Source organism: Trichoplusia ni, chromosome 23 (assembly GCF_003590095.1).
Source record: "Trichoplusia ni isolate ovarian cell line Hi5 chromosome 23, tn1, whole genome shotgun sequence".
Lineage (NCBI taxonomy): Eukaryota > Metazoa > Arthropoda > Insecta > Lepidoptera > Noctuidae > Trichoplusia > Trichoplusia ni.
In genome coordinates this window covers 3,512,345-3,533,184 of record NC_039500.1, presented here as the reverse complement: position 1 = coordinate 3,533,184, position 20,840 = coordinate 3,512,345, and the positions used below count along the sequence as shown (strand labels likewise).

Below are 20,840 nucleotides of genomic sequence, written 5' to 3'. Positions count from 1 at the left end.
TTAAATCGAGTGTACCTTTTTTCGAATTACGACAAGAGTGCTGACCGTTTAAAAATATTGTAATATTATCAAGTCGCTTAATGTGAAAACTATGATAGCGATTAATCTAGATAAAAAAATATGTAAACTTAATTAAAGTGTAAAATTACATTATTATACGACACGTAACATCATTTTAATGACCGCTAAAAATGAGTTTATTGACTAGCTATAAAGGTCAGCTCTTTATAATTCTAAGGGTAGATAAAAAAACAACGCTACGGCAGACATGTGAACACGATATCACTTACTAATGACTCGTAAAACACAAAACTATTCGGTTGTGTTTACCGACGCTACTGCAGTTCAACTATGTTTGAGGAAGCTTAAAGCCTCGAAAGGCTGTGACAGACCAAACACAGATGTGACGTAGGCAAACAACCTCCACGGGTCGCCGTAACCAATCGCCTCTCCAACCAAATGGGTCAATAAAACAGTCGATTCTCTGTTGGTTTTAACTTTAGTTGATTGTACATTGTTTCGATACACTCGCTTCACATCACTAGGCTAACAAACGGATGGCCCACGTGTTCTTTTTTCAAATGTTGAGAGTTTTTTTTTTGTAATACGAACTTTTTCGGAATCTTACACTGCCAGTGTTTTTTGGTAGTTTACAATTTCAAATGAGTTTTGTGTTCTCATATCGTTTTTAGGACACAAATGGAATATTTACTTCATCAATTCACTAAAGCTATTTATTTAAGTAAAAAAGTCAAAAATAATTGTAATACAAAAAAATGTCTCATCATACCCTTGGGCCCAAAGGACATGTTTTCAAAAACGTTTAAAATTCGCGACATGACACGAACGACAGCCTGCGACCGTCCTAATTAGCCACAATAGCGCACTGCGCATGCGTCAGATGGGGATAAAGAGAACCACCTGAGGCTGGGCGTTTTGAGAACTCAACTACCTATAGGTGTAGACCCTGGGTTTGCCTGGAAATTTTGAAGTTATTTTTACTTGTTGTATTTTTGGTAGCGTTCTGCTTACGTTCTTTGTTAGTGTTTGTAACCGTAGATTTCATGTTTTAATTTGGCAATATGTCTAGGTTTATCTATGACTCTATGTAGTATATGTAAGGACTTAAGTTATAGGTTACTACTTATTGAACTGTTGTACTAAGTATAAAATTTAATTATTCTCTATTCAAGTTCAACGTACAGACAAACATGTTTCATCGACTTACAAAACAAAACTGCTTTTGAAAACCCTTAACTCAGAACTTGCGGTTAGTTAAGAACCGTCAACAAAAGTACCATTTTAATTGTAACTTTGAGAAATTACTCCGTTTCAATTATTACAAAAAGTCAATAACGACGTTTTGAAATTTTTGTAGAGTGCGCTTTGTTGATAGCACAGTGGGCTAACCGCAGGGCTTTGTGGGCAAAGAATATTATGAGATACTTAACCTTTTCATATTCCACTAATTACGCAGTAACGACTCAACACCGCATTTGTGAGTGGCGAATGCTCATTGAAACAAAACAACATGCTCCCCACAAAAGAAACAAGGAACGTGAACCTTTAACTTAAGCTAGCGGAAAATAAATAGCCGAATAGTTGAAATCGGCATGAAATCTAAACCACTAACTAAAGCCAACACTAACAACTGGGCGTCGAAAATAAACTGTGCATTGAACAAACAGATGCGGCAGTGGCAACACATGTCAGCCCAGGACAAAAACACAGATAATATAATTCACGTATCCCGGACTGCGCCTCCCGGATGTCGCTCTGTTTGGCCACCTTATCTCCCACCCGGTTAAAACCTCGTCAGAGTCGTCACACGTCACCATGAATGACGCTTATCAGCGCCTGCGCAGGTAACGCTGACAACTTAGTTTATAACCCCACGCTACTGTTCTCAAGTTTTAATTTCTCAAATTTATGAGTCACGTCGCAGTGTACAAACAAATCAATCTAATGGCAGTCCGCTACGTGCGTGACGGGGACACTTGATAAAACGAATTTTCACTAACAAAGTCAAATAACATGAACGTCGCCTCCGACCGGCGCGATTCGTAATGCCTTAGATTTTATTTGTTAAAAATCGGTTAAGTACCCGTGTCGAACCGCGGCCGTGGGTGGCCGCCATCTTACTTTTATTATTTCACTTTTTGTCCCAGCTAGCCGCGGGAGGCACACCCTGCGATTCAGCTTTTTATGAGTGACAATATAATATCTTTTTTTTTAATCTTATTTCCCTATTTCGTTGTTCCGAGAAATATTTCTCGTTTACCTGTGGTTAATTTTGGACAGCTCTTTAGCTAATCAAACAGTAAATTATGCTGAAGCGTTCCATAGTTTATGGGGTATTAAAGTGATCCCACGTTTTATTTGTCTTGAGTTTTGTGCGGCTGTAAGGGACAATACTTACTAATGAGTCGACCTCGGGGTCCGCTATGTAGTAAGGTTTCTCCTGGCGTATCTGAGGAAGACAGAAAGATGTATGTTAGATATTTTTCACAACAATTATGAATGTAAAGTAAGGCGCTCGGCTAGTACGGCGGTGGATTAATGGCGGGCACTGCCGGGTCGTAATGCTTGTACGTGGCTAATAAAATGCTCGCTCGCTTGGCTGCGCGCGCGCACGCACCGTAGATTAAAAATATAGACTCGACAATTTACCGACTATAAATTATATTAACTGGATAGGTTTAGACCTTACACGAGATTGTACGACGATATTCAATGTAGATAATGTTGAAAGTGGCCTATTAAGTGGAAAATTATCTGAAGGCGAGTCATAACTTAAAAACTTAATAATCATAATCTCTCCTTAAGCTCTTTCACAATGATAGAGCCAAATAATTTGAGATTTGTATCTGAGGCCGTGAGACCAATTCGTAGTTTTTGCATATTGTCGTGGACTTATCTGAATCCTGTCTTAGACGCGTATCTGTTCTCGGAACACTTATCGGAGTAAATAATCCGTCGCGTCTGCTTCATAATCTGTGGCCCATACTTAAGAAACACTTTTTTTCGACATTTAAACCCCGCGTTGCCCGGAAATGCGATACTATCATGCACACCGGAGCGGCCCGATTTTTTATATGTAGTAACACTGTATATTATATGTTAGCTGCCAACTATAATACTTATACTATGATTATGTACTAATTAAAGTAACACGACGTAACATTCCCGAAACTGTACTAATTTGCTTCCGACTTTACGATACAATTGTAATTAGTTTTCTCATTAATCTCGCGTAAAGTGTAATGTTTCTTATTTGTTTAGTTCAAACAAACTATTTCGGAATCATTGTTTTACTCGAAGTCATTTCATACAACTCAAATTAATTACTCTCATACTAAATTATTCATTTTGAAAGAATTTTGAACAATTTGTTTATTATAGTTTTCTTGTCATGAGAAACTTTTGAGGCAGACAATATATAGTGATTGCTAGCGATAAAACGTCGTCAAAATGTTGCCAGCTTAATAAAATGAGCAATTAAACTGTTATTAGAGATTGTGACATGTTTTATCTTTAGAACTGTAAGATTTAATGCTAATTTTAGGAGGACAAAGTTGTAATAAATAACTAAACAATTTGACAAAATTGATTAATGTGTAATAATGTATAAGATTCAATTAATTTTACTGTCCAATAGAAACACAATACAGTCATAATGTATTAAAGCTTTGAGTGTTGAATATGGATTTGTTAAGTGTAGTCTTGGGTTTGATTACCGGGCAAGCCATTGTCGTTTTGAATTTGATTTTGCATTATAGGTGTCTGTCTACAGTTAGTACCTATGAAAATTTGAAGCAAGATATTGTATTGATTAAAAATTCTCATTATTAGTCGAACCTGTTAATGTGTGTAACGAAATCCGGCCTAATAACCACTAGGCCTAAAGCGACCACGCCTAAATTATTAAATCTATTAACTTGCGTTATAAAAAACCACATAATTATTGCAAATTATTTTTATATTTAATTGCCTTTAGTTTTGATAGGCAATTACTGAAGCCATTAATTAATTTTAAGATCTCAATAGTAATTGAATTGATCAATTTGTTCCGTTAAAATGATTGAATGAATTCAATTAATTGAATTTTAAAATGACATTTAATTAGGTTTCATGTTTATGTATTTTTATTTTCTTATGATGTATGGTGTTGGAGTAACTATTATAATACTAATATACTATAAATGTTATAAATTGTATGCACATTTCAATAGTATCTCGACAGGAGTGGGACTGCATCTTTGCCCAGCAGTGGACTATATAAGTTTTTGAGCATCATCAAGTGTTTTCATTTTTCATATTAAAATTGTTGATGTATGTTCAAAAACGTAATTTTCAGTTTCCATACAATTTCATACATGCATTTCTGCTATTTGTGGAGTTTCCTCATCGTGAATACCAAGTCATATTTAAACATATACGAATCTATATAAATCACCAAATTAAAACTAAACTTATTTGATGAATATTTATAAGATGATGGGCGTTCCGTCAATATTTGTAAAAAAAATATGAGTGTAAGTTGTATGAGATTTGTATGGTTCACACAATAGCTCGTTAATTTGTTACTTAATGTTAGTATTCAGGTTATTTTACACAATTTTCACTAACCTAATAATAATTGCCTTATTAAATATTAAATTACTAGAAATAGGCCAAATAGGCAAAGTCGCTTAAACCAGTCAGTTTAGTCTTCGATCAAGTTACTTGCATAGATCTATACAAAAAATAGGCAAAATAAATAGGCCAGTTAATTTAATGACTGATAACTTGTAGTCAATTAACGTCACTATCTTTATGGATCATTTATGGCACTACTGCCGATACCCCCAGACACAACCGTGAAAATACCGTAGTTAATACCCTATCGATATATCTGCAAAAATTATAAAAGCGACATTTAACATTTAATTTTACCAACAAGTGAAATTAAACTTTAGGTAAAAGGGTTATAGTTCATTTTCCAATATCATTGTTCTCTTACGGTCTCAAGAATGCATTTTAAAATGTATGGGATCGTTTAGTACCGAAGACTTAAATGTCATAAGAAAATTATACTATTTAACTCATCCACTAATGATTAATATTGTTTTCATGCAATTTTGATTAGCTTTTAATTATTAACCTCTTTTTATAACCATCAAACGGCTTCCATTCTCAAATTCTTATAAAAACTTCATTCTTTAAAAATGGAACGTCATAATTTGTGTATTGAGTTGACTTCTTTTTTAATGGCAATGACATTGTTATTGCATTCCTTTTTCAAATCAAATTGTTCTTTTTTCGAATAGTAAAAGGCGTTAGAGTGTGTTATGTCAACTGTCAGGTAACGATTCGAATCTCACACGCACATTGGCGTTACTATCTATTGGTCACGTGATCTTTAAATATCAATCGTTCTTTAGTTTTTTTTTAAATTCTAGTACCTAATTAGACATATTTCGTTATTATTTCATGTCATTCGTGTGATGCATAACATCTTAATTAGAATGATAAAATGATTATTTTGTGAATAAATTGCAGTTATACATTTTTTAAAGAGAAATACTCATTTGAGAGATTTTTGTATCTAGTACATATGTATTTTTAAATAACAAAGATTGAGAAAAATCAGTTAAATAATAATATAAACACAAAAACTCGTACGTATTACTATCCCACCTTGGAACTTGCCTACAAATCATAGCGCTCGGTAATGACCAGTGTGCGGGTAGCGGGTTCGATCCCGCCCACAACGTAATAGCTATCATTCCGCCTTGTGTCATTATTGGACACAACAAATTGTTATTTGCCTCTATTTCAACTGTACTGAAGGCACAGTGGAGATTTTATCTTTGATTGAGGGCAAAAACAAAAAACAATTTGTAATTATTTTTGTCATATTATTTCTACACATTTTTCTATAAATCTAAAATATTACTTGAATTAACTACTTATAACTGAATTGTCCCAATTTTGATAGTCATACCAAAAATTGGTTTTCAAAAATGGACGCCATTAAAATTCCTCAGTCCGATGTTTTTTTAAAGGCCAATGAGGCATATACAAGTAATAAATAACTTCCGCTATTTAAAAATCTTAAAAATACCATTCGAGTGAAACAAATACGGATATTCCAAAATATGTTGACCACATCGTTGTAATGCGACCTTTTGAGTCACAAAAAAGTTTGTGCTCGAGTAAGCGTGGGTTTGCTTATATTAAACCGTGGGTCAGTGATCTAGGAGTGATTCATATATCTTATATGTTATCCTCCGTCTTCAAGTAGAAAACGGTATTCCTCTGGGTTGACTACTTGGACCCTTACATAGAGAATGGGTCAAGATAGTTTTTTTTTTCCTTTCTCTTGGATGCAGTCAACATAGGTAGATTATATTCCAGTTCATGTTTCCCACTTGACTTTCTGCTTTTTAGTAAAAGTAAAACTTTTCTGTAAAAGCAGTAAAATGTTTCTTACCTAACAAGAGTCACTTATGAAGCCTGTAAATACTTGATAAAGGGAAACGACCATATACTCGAGACTTTACATACCATACTACATAATTAGAAGTACGAAACGCAACACAAAACAATTCAACCTGTACCCAGTAATTTTAAAAACATTATTTCCAAACTCCTTTCACATTCAGCCATTTATTTTGGGCCATTACTTGAGTCAGTGGGCCATCGCACATACGCGGGCCCGCCTCGCAGACGTGTCATTACAACTAATCGCGTCGATTCATATCACTTTAATGATAGACTAAACTTACCAAAATCGAGCCAATGGGGAATGTGCGATTGAAAATGTAACAAACTTGAATATAGCTCCTCCTTTAGCTGGAGGCAAGGAAGTGTCTCATTTGGGGGGGCAGCGACCCATGAAGCAAGACCAAAGGCCCTTGGACTCGAATTAAATGCTAATAAGGTGATCGGGCTGATACGAAACTCCTGAACAACGGACAACAGTTTTTGGTAATACTTGAGTTTATAAAGATTTTATGGATGTTTCGGGCTTGCTAATATTCTATGTTTCACAAGCTTGTTTGAAGGAGTTTTACAAGGTTTTGCATATAGGCTCGTTCTTGTGTCTTCGTTTTTTTTTGTTTTGGGTTTTATGATCTCTAGTTGCGATGTTTTGTTACTTGGAATGGATGTTTTAATTACTTTTTATTTAAATCCAGTTGATGAGTTTCTCTTAAATTAATGTTATGACAGATAGTTTAAGGACCTCAAGTGCTAGGCACTCCTGAAAGCTGCAGCGTGAATATATTAATGAATGCAACAAAAGTTCTCGTCGCCATCGGCACGCTTAATGCCTCCATTACATCCGACATCAGAACAAAAAACATACACAATTGTTAGGTGTCGATACGTTACAAAAATTCCCTTTCGAATCGAGTTATTGCATCCATATTTTTTATTTTAATCGATGCATCGAACTGTATTCTATCGATTTAACTCGCAAAAAATGTGGGACAAAAGCGTTTTATAAGTAGAAGTTTTGTAAAAATAAACAGTCCGTGAATAACATAACTTTTGACTCGTCCCGAATATCTTTGTGATACGACAATTGTCGTTTTCTCTATTCATGACGTTTACCTGGGCCTTATTGTTGCTCCTCATTGTGCACTTTCAGTTGAAATGGCATTGTTTGTATAATTGAATAAATGCCTTCGTGGAGCCCTTTGTTGTCCTCAAAAGGGCCAGCTCTCATGTGGATGTAACCACCGCGGAACAACACTCAACTTAATCGATTAATGATTTTTTCCACTGAAAACTGGAATCGGGCAGTGTCCGAGTAACACTGATTTTAAGCCGCGATTGCCGCTACCTGGGGCCTCCAAAAAACTACGGAACTCATCATTAAATTCGTAAGGTCCCAATCGGAACGTCCGCTTGTCTCAATGTATATTAAACCCTATTTGTCACAAATTAAAGCACATTATGAGTTGATGGAGACGAGGCAGTTAGTGCGGTAAGTAACGGAATAACTGCGGCACCAAAATCGCTACCAAACGTGGTACCCTGTAATTTGTAATAAAAAATCTATTTATAAGATAAAATAAAGCACCGAGACGCTACCTAAGATGCCCGGCGATCGATCTCGATGGGCTTTTTAATAAATCAAGCGGTCTCGAGCCATTTTGACGCTTGTCAAAGTTAAACGTACGATATAGAATCGCGCGTACCGTTCGCGGGCTTTAATGTTAAGTTATTCTATAATGTTCAGAGGTCGAGTTTTGTAATTTAGTTAAGTCGCCTCCTATTTAATAACATTCTTGTAAGGCCGCCGGACGGCAGGTGATTTTTTTTTTCAATTTTTGTCTTAAAAAACGGCCGTTCGTCCGACCTCGCTACTGAAGAAGTTCGAATTTTAAAATTATAGTGTATTAATACGCGTTCCTCTTACGAAAGTTTTATTTATAGTGCGCGCGTCTCTGCCGCGGCTGGCCGCGCGGTCGCGCGTCACGCCGCGATTGTTTTGGCGACCGCGACCGCTCCGCATTTAATCACCTGTTTTGACACAACGACGTGCGAATATATTTATTTGGTTCGCTTTACTACCGCCCATAAACGGACGTAATGAACAAATGTCTTTATGGTATACTTGTAAACGTCAAATATCAGTCATTTCTCCTTGGCGAACACAAAAAACGCCATAAATATTCTTAACAAAATGGCTCCTACTGAATATTGTGGCCATAAACGTAGCTCTATAAAATGAGGTTTGGTTGTTTAACTTTTGTTCGGACTCTGTGTTGGAATTAAAAGAACTTAGACGCGGGCCCGACCTTTTGTTTGAGTAGTGTTTCTTTCCATAAAATATATGTAAATCATCAAGAAATTATTCATAACTAACTGGAATTTATAAATGTTTTACGGTTTGTTTTTGTGTTGTCAAAAAGTTTGTGTGCCACAGTGGCAGTGGCCTGCGCGGTCCGGAGTCCGGAGGTCGCTCGGAGTTTATTTCGCACGGCCGGCTCTCACACACAAAACTGTTGCTCTAAAAATTTCTAAATGACGCTCTCGTTGCCTGCGGAGCGTCATCCCCATTAAAGCGGGACAAAGCAAGCAGTAAAACAAGGACAGGGAGACACTGGAGCGTTTTTCGTGCGTTTTTTGTCCCGAAATCCGTGCGTTCAAAAATTTTATTTTAATACAAGAAAAGTATTCAAAAGATACGGGGCAGGTAGAAGCGGCCGAACCGGGGTATTTGCTTAGTTTCTTTTTTTTTTATCGCACAAAGACTCCAAGTTGATTTATGGCCGTGGTGTGTGACGATTTGTGACCTGTAATTTCTGATGTGAGTTTTGTCACTACGGATCTGCCGCTTGATTTATTAATTCTCCCGCCGTCCGTCAGAGGGCGTGTTCCGGTTTTGACAGTTGTCAGTAACATATAATCTTTGAGCGCTCCAAGTGATATTTAATTTTTTTCCGTGCGTTTTGTTTTGAACCAATTGAGACATTATACTAAACACTGTGAAATTTTATTACAGCAATTTGAGCAATTTATTTTATTTTGTTTGAGCGAAAAAAATATTTGACACAGTGCGTAATTGTCGACGATATTTCTTAGTTAATTTAATTCTGTTGATGTTAATAAGTTGGCGAGTGTTTGATTTTTCTTAGACGTATGTTTAATAGAGTACGGTGTGGGGTCACGTGTGCTCATACATGCTCCATACACTACAGTTAGTTGCTTAACAGGTCCCAAGAGGGTCATTTGGACCCGGAAGGTCAGTTTTTCGACCATTAACGCGATCAGAGGGTTGGCGTGGAATTAGTTGGAGTAATAAAGGTGGTAGGTAATTACCCACTTCGGGGCAGTCGGTTAAATGGTGTCTCCACTCGTTCCGACTATAACACTAGTCGTAAATTTGTGTTAATCGCCTTCTTTTTGTTTATCTTATACTTTTATGGACAGGTAACCGTTTTAATTTTGGGCTATACGTCTACATCAAAAAGGTTTTAATGTTTTTCATATCACGTTTATTAGGTATCGCACGGCATTTATGCTAATGATTTACTATGGGTATAACAATATTTTATTGTAGTTATATTTCAGTCGCAGTGATTTCTCAAAACAGAATCTTATTCAGTAACAAAACATATTAAACACAAACAGAATTAAATATAACAAAATAAGTGTCTTCGAAACATAAATCTATTCATAAAATACTTCTCCACACATTCCTAAATCATTTTTACAACAATAAAAACGAACGCTCCAACTTCAATGGCGTCATTAAAAACTTTTTATACACTTTTTTATTAAATACTTTTTACTATTTTACTGCCGGGAACATACCTGTCCGAAACAGCTGTCTTAAAAAAGTAAAGTCCGTCCTTATATTTTAGATTTGGAATTTGATAAGAAAAAGGAATTGGCCGCTTCCATTTTTGAATGTTTTAATTTAAATTAAGAAAGGACTGTTTACGTTTCTAGATTATTTATTGGTCTTTTAAATTAGTGGCTGGAATTTTAGCTAGGAGCCTAGGATGAAAGAGAAGCTTGTTGTATGATTCAACGTGTGTTTATTGGTCTAAATTAAAGGCTATTCATCATTTAGTAAGCTGCCGTGCGTATCTCAGTCCACTGTTGTGCTAACTTACTTGAGTTAAGCCTCTAAACTACCATCTAAGTACCATCACAATACCACAACACCCAATTGACTCATACCGAAATTATCAAAACACTCGGCGATCAAGATTGCCACTCACAAATCTATTTGCGTATGACTAACGCCATTATATGCGTTCAACGCTTAAGATAACAACAAAACAAAAACTTTGAATTTATAACCCTTTAAATTTCTCATGACCTCGCTCATAAACAAACAATCACACACACAAACAAGCGAACGCAAGAGAAACAAATTCTCGGCTCAAGTGCTCTCCACGCGCCGCCCGATAAACAAATAAATACGAAAAACCTAAAAAGGCAATATATTTTAAACAAAACGCATTGTACGGCGGAATATAAAGAAATAATAGCGCGGCCCTACTAGCGATCGTTGCGCGTGTTTGTACTAACGTAACGCGTTTAGTACCCACGCCATTATGAATACGTAAGCATACGCACCCTTGGCTTGCCTCTTTTTTTAATCAACCCCTCCTAAATCCCAGCAGGCTAAAAATTAAAGTGTAATGGTGCAGTGCTTAATAACTTATCTGCGGGTTCGCTGCGTGTTTTGGCTTTTGTTAATGTAATTTTTGAAGTTAAACTTCGAAAGGGGACGGAAATCGATGCAAACTGCGCGGAATTATCTCTCGCAATACGCTTAACTATTATTACATTGAACTTTCTTGTTCTTGCTGACGTTTTAACGTATGTTTGTGTAAGAGCGCATTCATTTTATGACTCTATTTTGTAGCGAACATATTGTATCTGTTTAATAACAAATTTATGTCATTTTACGCTGTTTATGTTTATATAAATGCTTTTGAATGTTAATTAAACGAGCTGTTTAAATAACAGATATAGCGGCTGACATCTTGAATGGTTCGCAACTCATAATGTATAGGCAAGTTGGGCTTGTCTGGAAGTTTATTACCTAAGTTCAGTTCAAGTATAAGAAAACAACTCGCATAGTTCATTGACCCTTTTTGAACAAATTACAAAGCAAGAAACTAATATGAGAGCATTACCGCGTTAACCCCTAATCATCGACACATTGATGAAACAATCACGCGGCCCCCGGGGCCTCGCAGACCAAAGGGTTTGGCGCATTACTGGACATAATCTTGATTGATCAGGCTACAAATAATGTTGGTTTCGCGCCGCGTGACGTATTCCAACCCTTTCTGGTTTCTTTGTCCCGCGCACCGGTCCCTCTCAGAGGGTTAGATGCGCTTTTCGTGTTCCCAAAGATGTGTATCTTCGATTTTACGAATTATGACATTTACGAGTAAACTTAATTATGGAGTTAGAAACTGGTTCGTATGAATAAAGACAGCCAGAACTGATCGGGCGACGTCCAACTGTGAACATTAAATGAATGACAAACTAAAAATTAACAAACAAAATGTTCTTTGAATATTTCGCAATATTTTTCGGTCTGCATATCATTAAGTCACGTTTTGAATTGCAATGATAAATGCATGTAATTATGCGTCGCCATTATATTTTAAAACCTTTATATCTTGTGCTAAAGAAATAAGCAGTTCTTATAATGACATGCACAAGACATAAACAGAACTAAAAAAAAAAACATGAATTCAAACGTCGAATAAAGCAAATGGCCGATTTCGCGCCAAAGACATCAACAATATGGCGGCCGAAATAGAATTTTCCGCTAGCGCGGTAAAGCACACTACAATTACAAAGGAATTGATTAAAAATAATTACAAGTTTAGTAATACTGGGTATAATTTGTGGTGGGGTAAATTCAGCGGTAAATTGACGACTTAGAAATTACAGGGAAAGGTAAACGGTGTACTTGATCGTAGCTTTCGTAGGTACCGAAGACATGTTTGGGGGTAACTATAATATTAAATACTAGCTAGAACTTGGAAGCATTAATACTGGTTCATTTATAATGCCTTGATAATAGGGGGCTAGAAATAAATTTGTAGCACTACATTTAAAATTAAATTGCAAGGTAAGGATTTTTGCGATTAGAATATCATATTTTCAAGTAAAGTTTGTTTTTAATATAACTTAGTCCGGCTCTGTCATTTCAATGTCAGAAGAAAAATCTGTTCTTTTTTTCTAAGTACTGTCATAACCAATGATATTTAGGTTCAATATAACAACTGTAAGACGTTTTCTCTTTGAGGTTATGTTAAATTGGCGGCATGTTTTATAGAATCATAATAATCTTTATTGCAGTGAATATCAATTTTATTGTGATATGTGAAGGAAATTAGACACGGCTGGTGGTCTAACTGTATAGGCAGAAGACTTAGGCCTTGAGTTTTAATAGACTAGTTATTTAGATAGAAATTTTCGAATATTTTGAGACTGAAAGCCGAAAAGGGTAGGCAGGAAAAGCATTTAAAGTACCCGTAACAGTTAGCCTTAGGTATCTCTGACTAAGTATGTTATTTCATACCCAAGTATGCAACAAAGACTTGCCACAAGTTTAAGGATAACAAAAAAAATATTATTTTTTTGCGCGTTTTGTTAAAACGTGTATTTTTTAAAACAGATGCATCTGGCATAATCTTCTTAAGAGAACGCAAACAATTCTCAATCTTTTACACATCGAGATAAAGTGCAATTTTGTGTTTTTGTTTGTTATTTTTTTTTTGTTCGGCTGTCTGTTGTCGGATCTGCCGGGCCGTTCACATAGGAGATTATAAATATTATTGTAACAAGCATTATGAATCATGGTACGGATTAAAAATCATTTCGTAAGCCCCCATCTTGGATTCATACGAGTATTTAGCCGTTTTAACAAGATAATGCGAAACGGATGTGTTTTGACTGTCATCGTTGCATAGATAATAAAACCGTTTAACTGTCAAATTATGTTTTACTATGACATAAGATTTAAGCCAGCAAATCTATATAACTGTTTATTGCTGATTCTTGTCTGAAGCAAGAGTCAAAATAATAACGTAGATACTTTGTTATAAACAAATTAATATTATTATAAGCGAACACTTGCATTATGTTTTTTTTTGTGATTCAAGACAAAGATACTGTCACTATGCGGCCAGTTTCATCTTAATTTTATTTTCCTTTTCTACTACACTAGCTGTCGCTCGCGACTTCGTTCCCGTGGGTAGAAGATATAAGTTATGATTTATACCTGCCCTATTTTTTCAAATTTTCCATTGTACCTATCTTCGCTCCTATTAGTCGCAGCAGGTTTATAGCCTAAAGCCTTCCTCGATTAATGGTCTATTGAACACGAAAATTTTTCAATTTGGACCAGTAGTTCCTGAGATAAGCGCGTTCAAACAAACAAACAAACTCTTCAGCTATATATAGTAGTATAGATTTAAGTATTTTAATACGCAAGATTAAAACGCTGCTTTTACTCCAAACCCGATTTTCCACTACATAAAAGTTTCAAGTAATATTTTCTGTTCCAATTTTTTTCCATTTTTCTTTTACAAACTAGTTACATTTTAGTTTATTTTGGGGTGGAAAGCAACTAATCATCGCTGCAACATTAATTTCAATAACGGGGGGTGTGCTGTGCGGTGGCTTTGTCTCAAATGTAACGTCAGCAACGAAAGTGCGTCTGTCAAATTTCTATGTGTTCTATATCAGTGTAAATTTTAGCTTAGTTAAATGATTATGTATAAAAAATAAATGATTTTGAGGTCTATAGAAAATTTGACTGAACAAAAACCTTTATTCTATAACAGGCTTTTTAAAGAATAAAAAGAACAATTAAATCATTAACATAACAGAAAAAACGCAACTAAATAAATATATTAACCAAACAATGCTCCCAAACAAACAGTACAAACATATGAATTTTGAATTGATGACAAAATTAAACATATCTATATGACTACCCCTAGGTAAAAACCACCCTTTAATCCATGTCAGCTGCTTCTGACTGGTCCCTCCTTCCACCCCTCACCGACCCTTATTTACACCAACACACCCCGAACCCACAACACCAACGAAATCTTCAAGACCACAGCTCAACTTACACCAGTCTTACCGACCAGTGTAAGTGTGTCGGTTGTCATTAGGTTTGCTCGTTTAGTGGGAGCTCAAGGTAAGCTGGATGTTGTGCTTCTAACTTGCCTGTCAGATACATAATGATTGTTTTTTTTTATTTGTGTTTGGTTTTATGTTTTCGATCGATGTCGGTTTCAGCTTCGTATTTATTTGAGTCGTTTTGGAAATGTAGGCTTTTAGATGTTTTGCTTACATTGACTGACTAGAAGAATTTGAATATCTAAGACATATTACTAACGATATACTTATAGACAAAAATCAAGCAATAATGCCGACTCATTAAAATTAATTAAAAACAACTCAGTACAAAACAAAAAAAAATCGAAAAAAATAAAGGGTTAACGACACCCAACATTCAACAATTCGGCCGTTTTGTACGAAACCTGTATTTGTACGGTACTTGAAATTTAAAAATGGAATCAAATCGTTCGGCGACTGTCGGCCGCTGTCGGCGAATGTCGCCGTACGCCGACGAAATCGGCCGACGTGTCGCGAAGAATGCGCTGTAGACTGTAATTGCACACCATAACGTATACAGGGGGATGTGTTTTCAAAGATATACTATTTTTTATATTTAACACGTATTTTTTTTGTTGCAGACACAAGATGCCTTTTAGTGCTTTCCACCCTCATAATTAGTATTTTTTTGTAACTTGACGAAGAGCAATAATCGTTATCCTTACACCTAAGTATATTTGAAATACTAAGATACTCTTCTTATAACACTATTTTAACTAATAACGAATTTGATTACATTGATTCAAGTCTTCAATTTTGGAACCATTTTAATTTGCTCTAATTTTATAATTTTGGTTTTTCCTCGAAATGCTACTGTCAAAACACCCCATACGCGAAAGCTTGCACCTAGTGTATTTATGTCATTATTAACCGGTGCGAATTAATACTCATTTAGCGTCCATTTTTATCGCGAATGCCCTGAGAGAGGCGCAAAAAGCTCATACCTCTAGCGCGGCGCGACTCGACGCGCCACCGGTTTTTGTCGTGCCAATGCAGCGGCTTTCCACCGAAAATGGTCCACTAATCATTGTTGCCGTATGATTTATATGACCAAAGATTTGATAAAAGATAGACGGTTAAATAAATGATACTAAACATTGACAGATATATCCGAAATTCTGTTGTTTATTCGCATAGTGCAACACTGTTTTATTATTCAGAACCCACTCGCGCCGCTTTAGTCTGTGGAATATGTTAATGACTCTATTCCGCACATAAAACGTTTAGGTGAAATTAAAACACCCTTGAGATAACCGAAAATCAGCTGACCAATCACGTCAGAGCGCGTTACGATTGGCGTATTCAAATTCGGAACCCTTGGCCGAATTTGAATTTCGAACGCGTCCCTTCTGCGCCGTGATTCGCGTTCTATTTTCAAAAATCCTTTTCATCCGCAGTGACCTCTCAACGTCGTCGTATTTTAAGTATTTTTATTTTGTTTTCTAGTTGACGTCATAGCAAGTGATGAAAGAGCATAATGTTTAGTTCATCGGCATATTAATGCCGCTTTAAACGGACAAAAACTCGACGCGAGTCGGTCGACGCGGCGTGTCAGCCACTAATTGAGTGGCGCACGCTATCGCATGGTGCAACCGGGCCTCAATCAGTAACCAAAGGTTAGAGAAAATTCTCTTAATAACATACTTTTATTTATTTTAGTCGGTGACCAGCCTTTTATTAAATCGCATGGATTATCGATGTTTGTAATCAGCGTAATGGATGGCCGGGCTTTAATTGCCTTTGAGGCTTACTGAAGATCAGACGCAGACTGCAGCAGATTCTCCATACTTTATTAAAATAACATTTCACGTTCACTTAGTTCAGCTACATAGCTTTCCGCCTCCGCTAGATAGCTATTAGGAGTTAATACTGCAGTGTACGGTTTATGGTCGTAACTGTGACATTTAAACAATGTCAACTTGAACCACCGAAGCAGACAATACAGTAACAGGTATTTCGTTTGTGCCGAGCGGCAGTTACGTATCTAATAAATATTGTAACAGCGTTGGTTATCATGACAAGAATTCATTAGCCTCAATAGTGAATGCAGCTCGAAACGCATCTAATCGCATTTATAATTTATTTCTTTAAAGAATCACATTTATTGTTGTAATTACAAACAACTTTCTCGGAGATGCAACCAGGAATATAAAAAAGTAATAACCGCGTGCTGTAACCTTGTAACGGAGTGCAGTAAATTTTATTATCGACATTTCAAAAGTACGCTGCTCGCATATTCGCAATGACTTAAGAAACGTTCGTTACGTAAGGTTTTTTTGTCTTTATCACGTACGTGTAGGTCTACTCTGTAATTAAATGGACCCATCAATGTTACGCGACCAACGCCGCGGGTAATGCGTATTAAATAGGTGATATCCCTTGCGCTCACGGTGATTACGCAAAAACTCAACTGTAATCGACGATTTGCGATTGCCGTTGTTCTCGCATCGTCCACAAAACGAACTGCCAAGACTCTGACAAGTCAAAGGTTTCCCACGAAACCAGGATCGAGGGTATCTAAAACCCAACAATTTTTATCAACAAACGAACCCGAAACAAGATGCGTAAGGAATTCCAAACGGCAAAAACCACTCGATGGGGACGATAAAACGAAATCGCCGATGCGTTGTCGAAAAAAAAATGCAAGTGCTGCGTGCGAGCGAGATAACAAAAAACGTATCGTATCGCGGTTCCACTCTAGCGCGCGCAGCTAATGAATACTGCGTGGCGCGCTGCGCGGGCGCAGCTGCGCGAGCGGACCGATCCGCCATTTCCATTATTTATTTTATTTCGGCGCGAAACGTTGAATTGGATCAGTACGACAAAGAGGTTAAATTGCGCGTCCAAATCCCATGACAATTGTCAATTATAGCGTTAAACGGAACGCGGACAGATGTAAACAAATACACAATGTAGCGTCTTTTGACGGCGCATCACAATGCTGCGCATGAGCAGTATCTGTGACAGCGTCAGTGTCGGCTCACGGCTCGGTGGGCTGAGCATTGATCTCGTTTGCCCAAAACCCCGTGCTTAATCCTTTTTATAACTTCTGACATAAACTCTTGTAATATGGGATTGTTAAATTATAAAATGTCAAACACCTTTGGTCGTCTTTCGACATTCTTTACGATGGACGTGTTGAACACTTACGTGACCGCTTTACAAATATGTTTGATTCCTTCTAATACAGAATATTCGAAACTGAATCACGCGTACTTTGTAGTAACATTACTTTATTTTAACACAATCTGGAACCATCGATTGCAAAGAGAGCAATCCGTGATGGCAAAAAAAATCAATGACGCATAAATCTGTCTAAGCCTCATATCTGCTGATAGATCATCTGCTCCATGCGTGCGTGTGCCCATTACTATGTTTTTTCCTGCGGCGCTACTCGCCTCATAATTACAAAGTCTAGTTATTAGACGTTAGCACAACTGTATATTCTTTTATCGTTTAATCCGACATTATAAGATCGATTACTGGTCTATTAATATTCAGTAAACTCGCTATAATGGTTGAAATACTTAGAAAATGCCAGTTGAAAGTGATTGACGGTGATCGTTCTGCCAAATAGCCGAGCAATAGACGTGCACCTCGGTACGACTGATGATACTGTGACTTTGTTGCAGTTTTTCACTATTGGTGACGTAACGGAGAAAGTTACAGGTGTTAGGAATGATCGTGTCAGTATTATCGCAGTTGTTGACGTCACCAAGCATGTAGAATAAACTAATGAAGGTATACTAGGTAAAGTAGAAACATAGATCTAGATACAAACAGACAAGTAAACAGTTACAGAAGAACCTCAGATCTCTTACGGTATAATCACTGATCCCGTAATACTAAGCCACCATGACGGCATACAATAACCAATAAAAATATACTATTAAATACGAATGAACTAATATGAACTCGATACACCGGAGTTTTGTGTGAACTGAACTAAAAAGCGAAGTAATGAGAATAACATAGTTATAACGACATCGATGCACGCCATTCATAGATCGTGGAGGAACAATGAACATATTGAAACGGTAAAGAAAAGTTTTTAATTGACAAAAAATATTGCAATGGATTAGATTTGAATTCTAAGTTAATTAAGAGACTTGAAACTTAACATAAGAAGTGAAACTAAAATAAGACATGCAAAGGAGATAAATAGCCGTTGATCAACAGTTATTCTAAAAGTAACATTTAAATTAAGGTTAACAACGTGTCATTTACATAAACCAGCTGCAAAATTCTGCTTAATAAACACTTGTAAAGTTATCAGATTGTTCCAGTCTGGCACTGGCTAATGACCCAATCAGACACAAACTGTCAAACCAATGAAGCGTTGTATTATGACGTCACAATGCATAACTACAGATAAAAAATGAACATATCGACATTCCAAGTTCCCTCCCTATCATTAGTGTCGGACAAAAACCATTTCGGAATCGATTCCCACATCGATAGATCGTCTCCCGACGATTGTCAATTAAAATTCTCGCAATTATATTTTAATTACATCTCATTATACTTTTAGTTTCTGTAAAAATATCTTGATTTATACAATTATTTTGCGGAGGCGTTTGCAATTTTCATTTTAACGTTTCTTTAGACGATGGCTTAATAAGTTCTCTTGCGGGTGGAATGTTGTGCTCTGAATGCGTCGGATTTAGATGGCAGCCAGATTTAGCTGAGAGAAGTATGGCGCTTCAGACTATTTGTGCTCATTTTCAAGATGAGTGTAGGATGGGAAAAGAAATGACTTAAGTGCGTGACGTCATATCTGAGCTGAAGACGTTACGGAGTACACTCGGTCGTTGTGTCTCGATAGCCTCATTAACTGCTGCTGGGCTGTCCGCGACCAATAGACACGTCACACTTGACAGACATTAGAAAACATCTCTATCCAGCAATAAACAAACGCAACAAACGAAGCATTCAGACAATAAAAATTGACTCACTGTCACTCAAACAACGATTAATGACGACAAAAAGAGCTAAACTCATCGTAGGTACTCGAGCGCGCGCAGGCAGCAGCAGTCAGCACGGGAGTGAGAGCTGACGCCGAGTACCGCTGGGATGACAGTATCACAACTAAACCGATCGTCCACCGGGGAGGGCACTATATCAATCATTTGGCCCACAATCGCACCGCACGCCACTTAAATAAATTTATAACATATTAAGTACGTTGAAAATAAACACTTTACGGTTTATGATTTATTTCGTGGTATGAATTATGGACGTCACTTATTTAGCGTTAGAAGGAGAAGGCGATACGGTTTTTATCTCTATCTATTGCGATTTCACGTGCCACGGCTACCGATAAACGTTTTATTATAGTAATTAAAGCGACCGATTAGATTTCGTACGTGTTACGCGTCCTAACATTTGATAAATGTGTCATTTACTGTGTTAATCTCTATGTGATAGTGTATTTTGGTTTTGATAGTGATTTTGTTAATAAATACTACAAGGAATCATGAACTAGGCGTATTTATTTTCTCATTACCAGTGCCTGCTTGCAGAAATGCTTTACGTAACAATGATAAGCGTCCTAATCGATCGTTTTAAGAATTGCTGTTAATCGTTATGTAAGCTTGCATACATGATAATTTTGGTTTTCTGAATACGTCAATGCTGTACTTTATTACATGAATATATTATCAGGGAGGAACCTATGTCAATAAATACATAAACACTGGTCAGTTCCATGACACTGAGTGACTGGAGCGTATCAGTTATCTCGGCAGGGTCCCACGGGTCACCGCCGTTTCCACTTATAAATACAATTTAATTTCAATAATTATAATACAATAAAGTCTTTGACTGATAAATAATCGATATATCAACGTAGCTACGACGCGACAAGCTTGATAGAAAAGTTATTTTAGCAGAAAGACGTAATACTTACGAATGTGTTTTATTTAATATTTATAATAACACATAAAATACAAGTATAACAGAAAATATCTTAAAACGTAATGAAAAAACATTCTGCAGACGAAATAACCCCTCGCAAGGATATAAACTGAATAATATAACAATCAAATTCTAAAAGTGAAATTTAAATTGCACGTCGTTACAAAGTCACATCCGGCAGAACTGCGTGAATGTGAAGACATCAAAGTTATTTTTTAAATTGCATATCGGCCGCAACATGTCAACGCCTATATTGT

The 20,840-nt window shown here is 36.5% G+C and overlaps 1 protein-coding gene across 4 annotated transcripts in view; it reads right to left on the bottom strand.

Moving 5' to 3' along the window:
* The window catches only part of LOC113504720 (homeobox protein homothorax), a 250,321-nt gene that overhangs the window by 205,666 nt on the left and 23,815 nt on the right, over positions 1-20,840 (bottom strand). For all 4 annotated transcript variants that reach the window (XM_026887132.1, XM_026887134.1, XM_026887133.1 and 1 more), the window contains exon 4: positions 2,420-2,470. In XM_026887132.1, the coding sequence (XP_026742933.1) occupies positions 2,420-2,470 (51 nt within the window). The remainder of the gene's footprint in view (positions 1-2,419; positions 2,471-20,840) is intronic.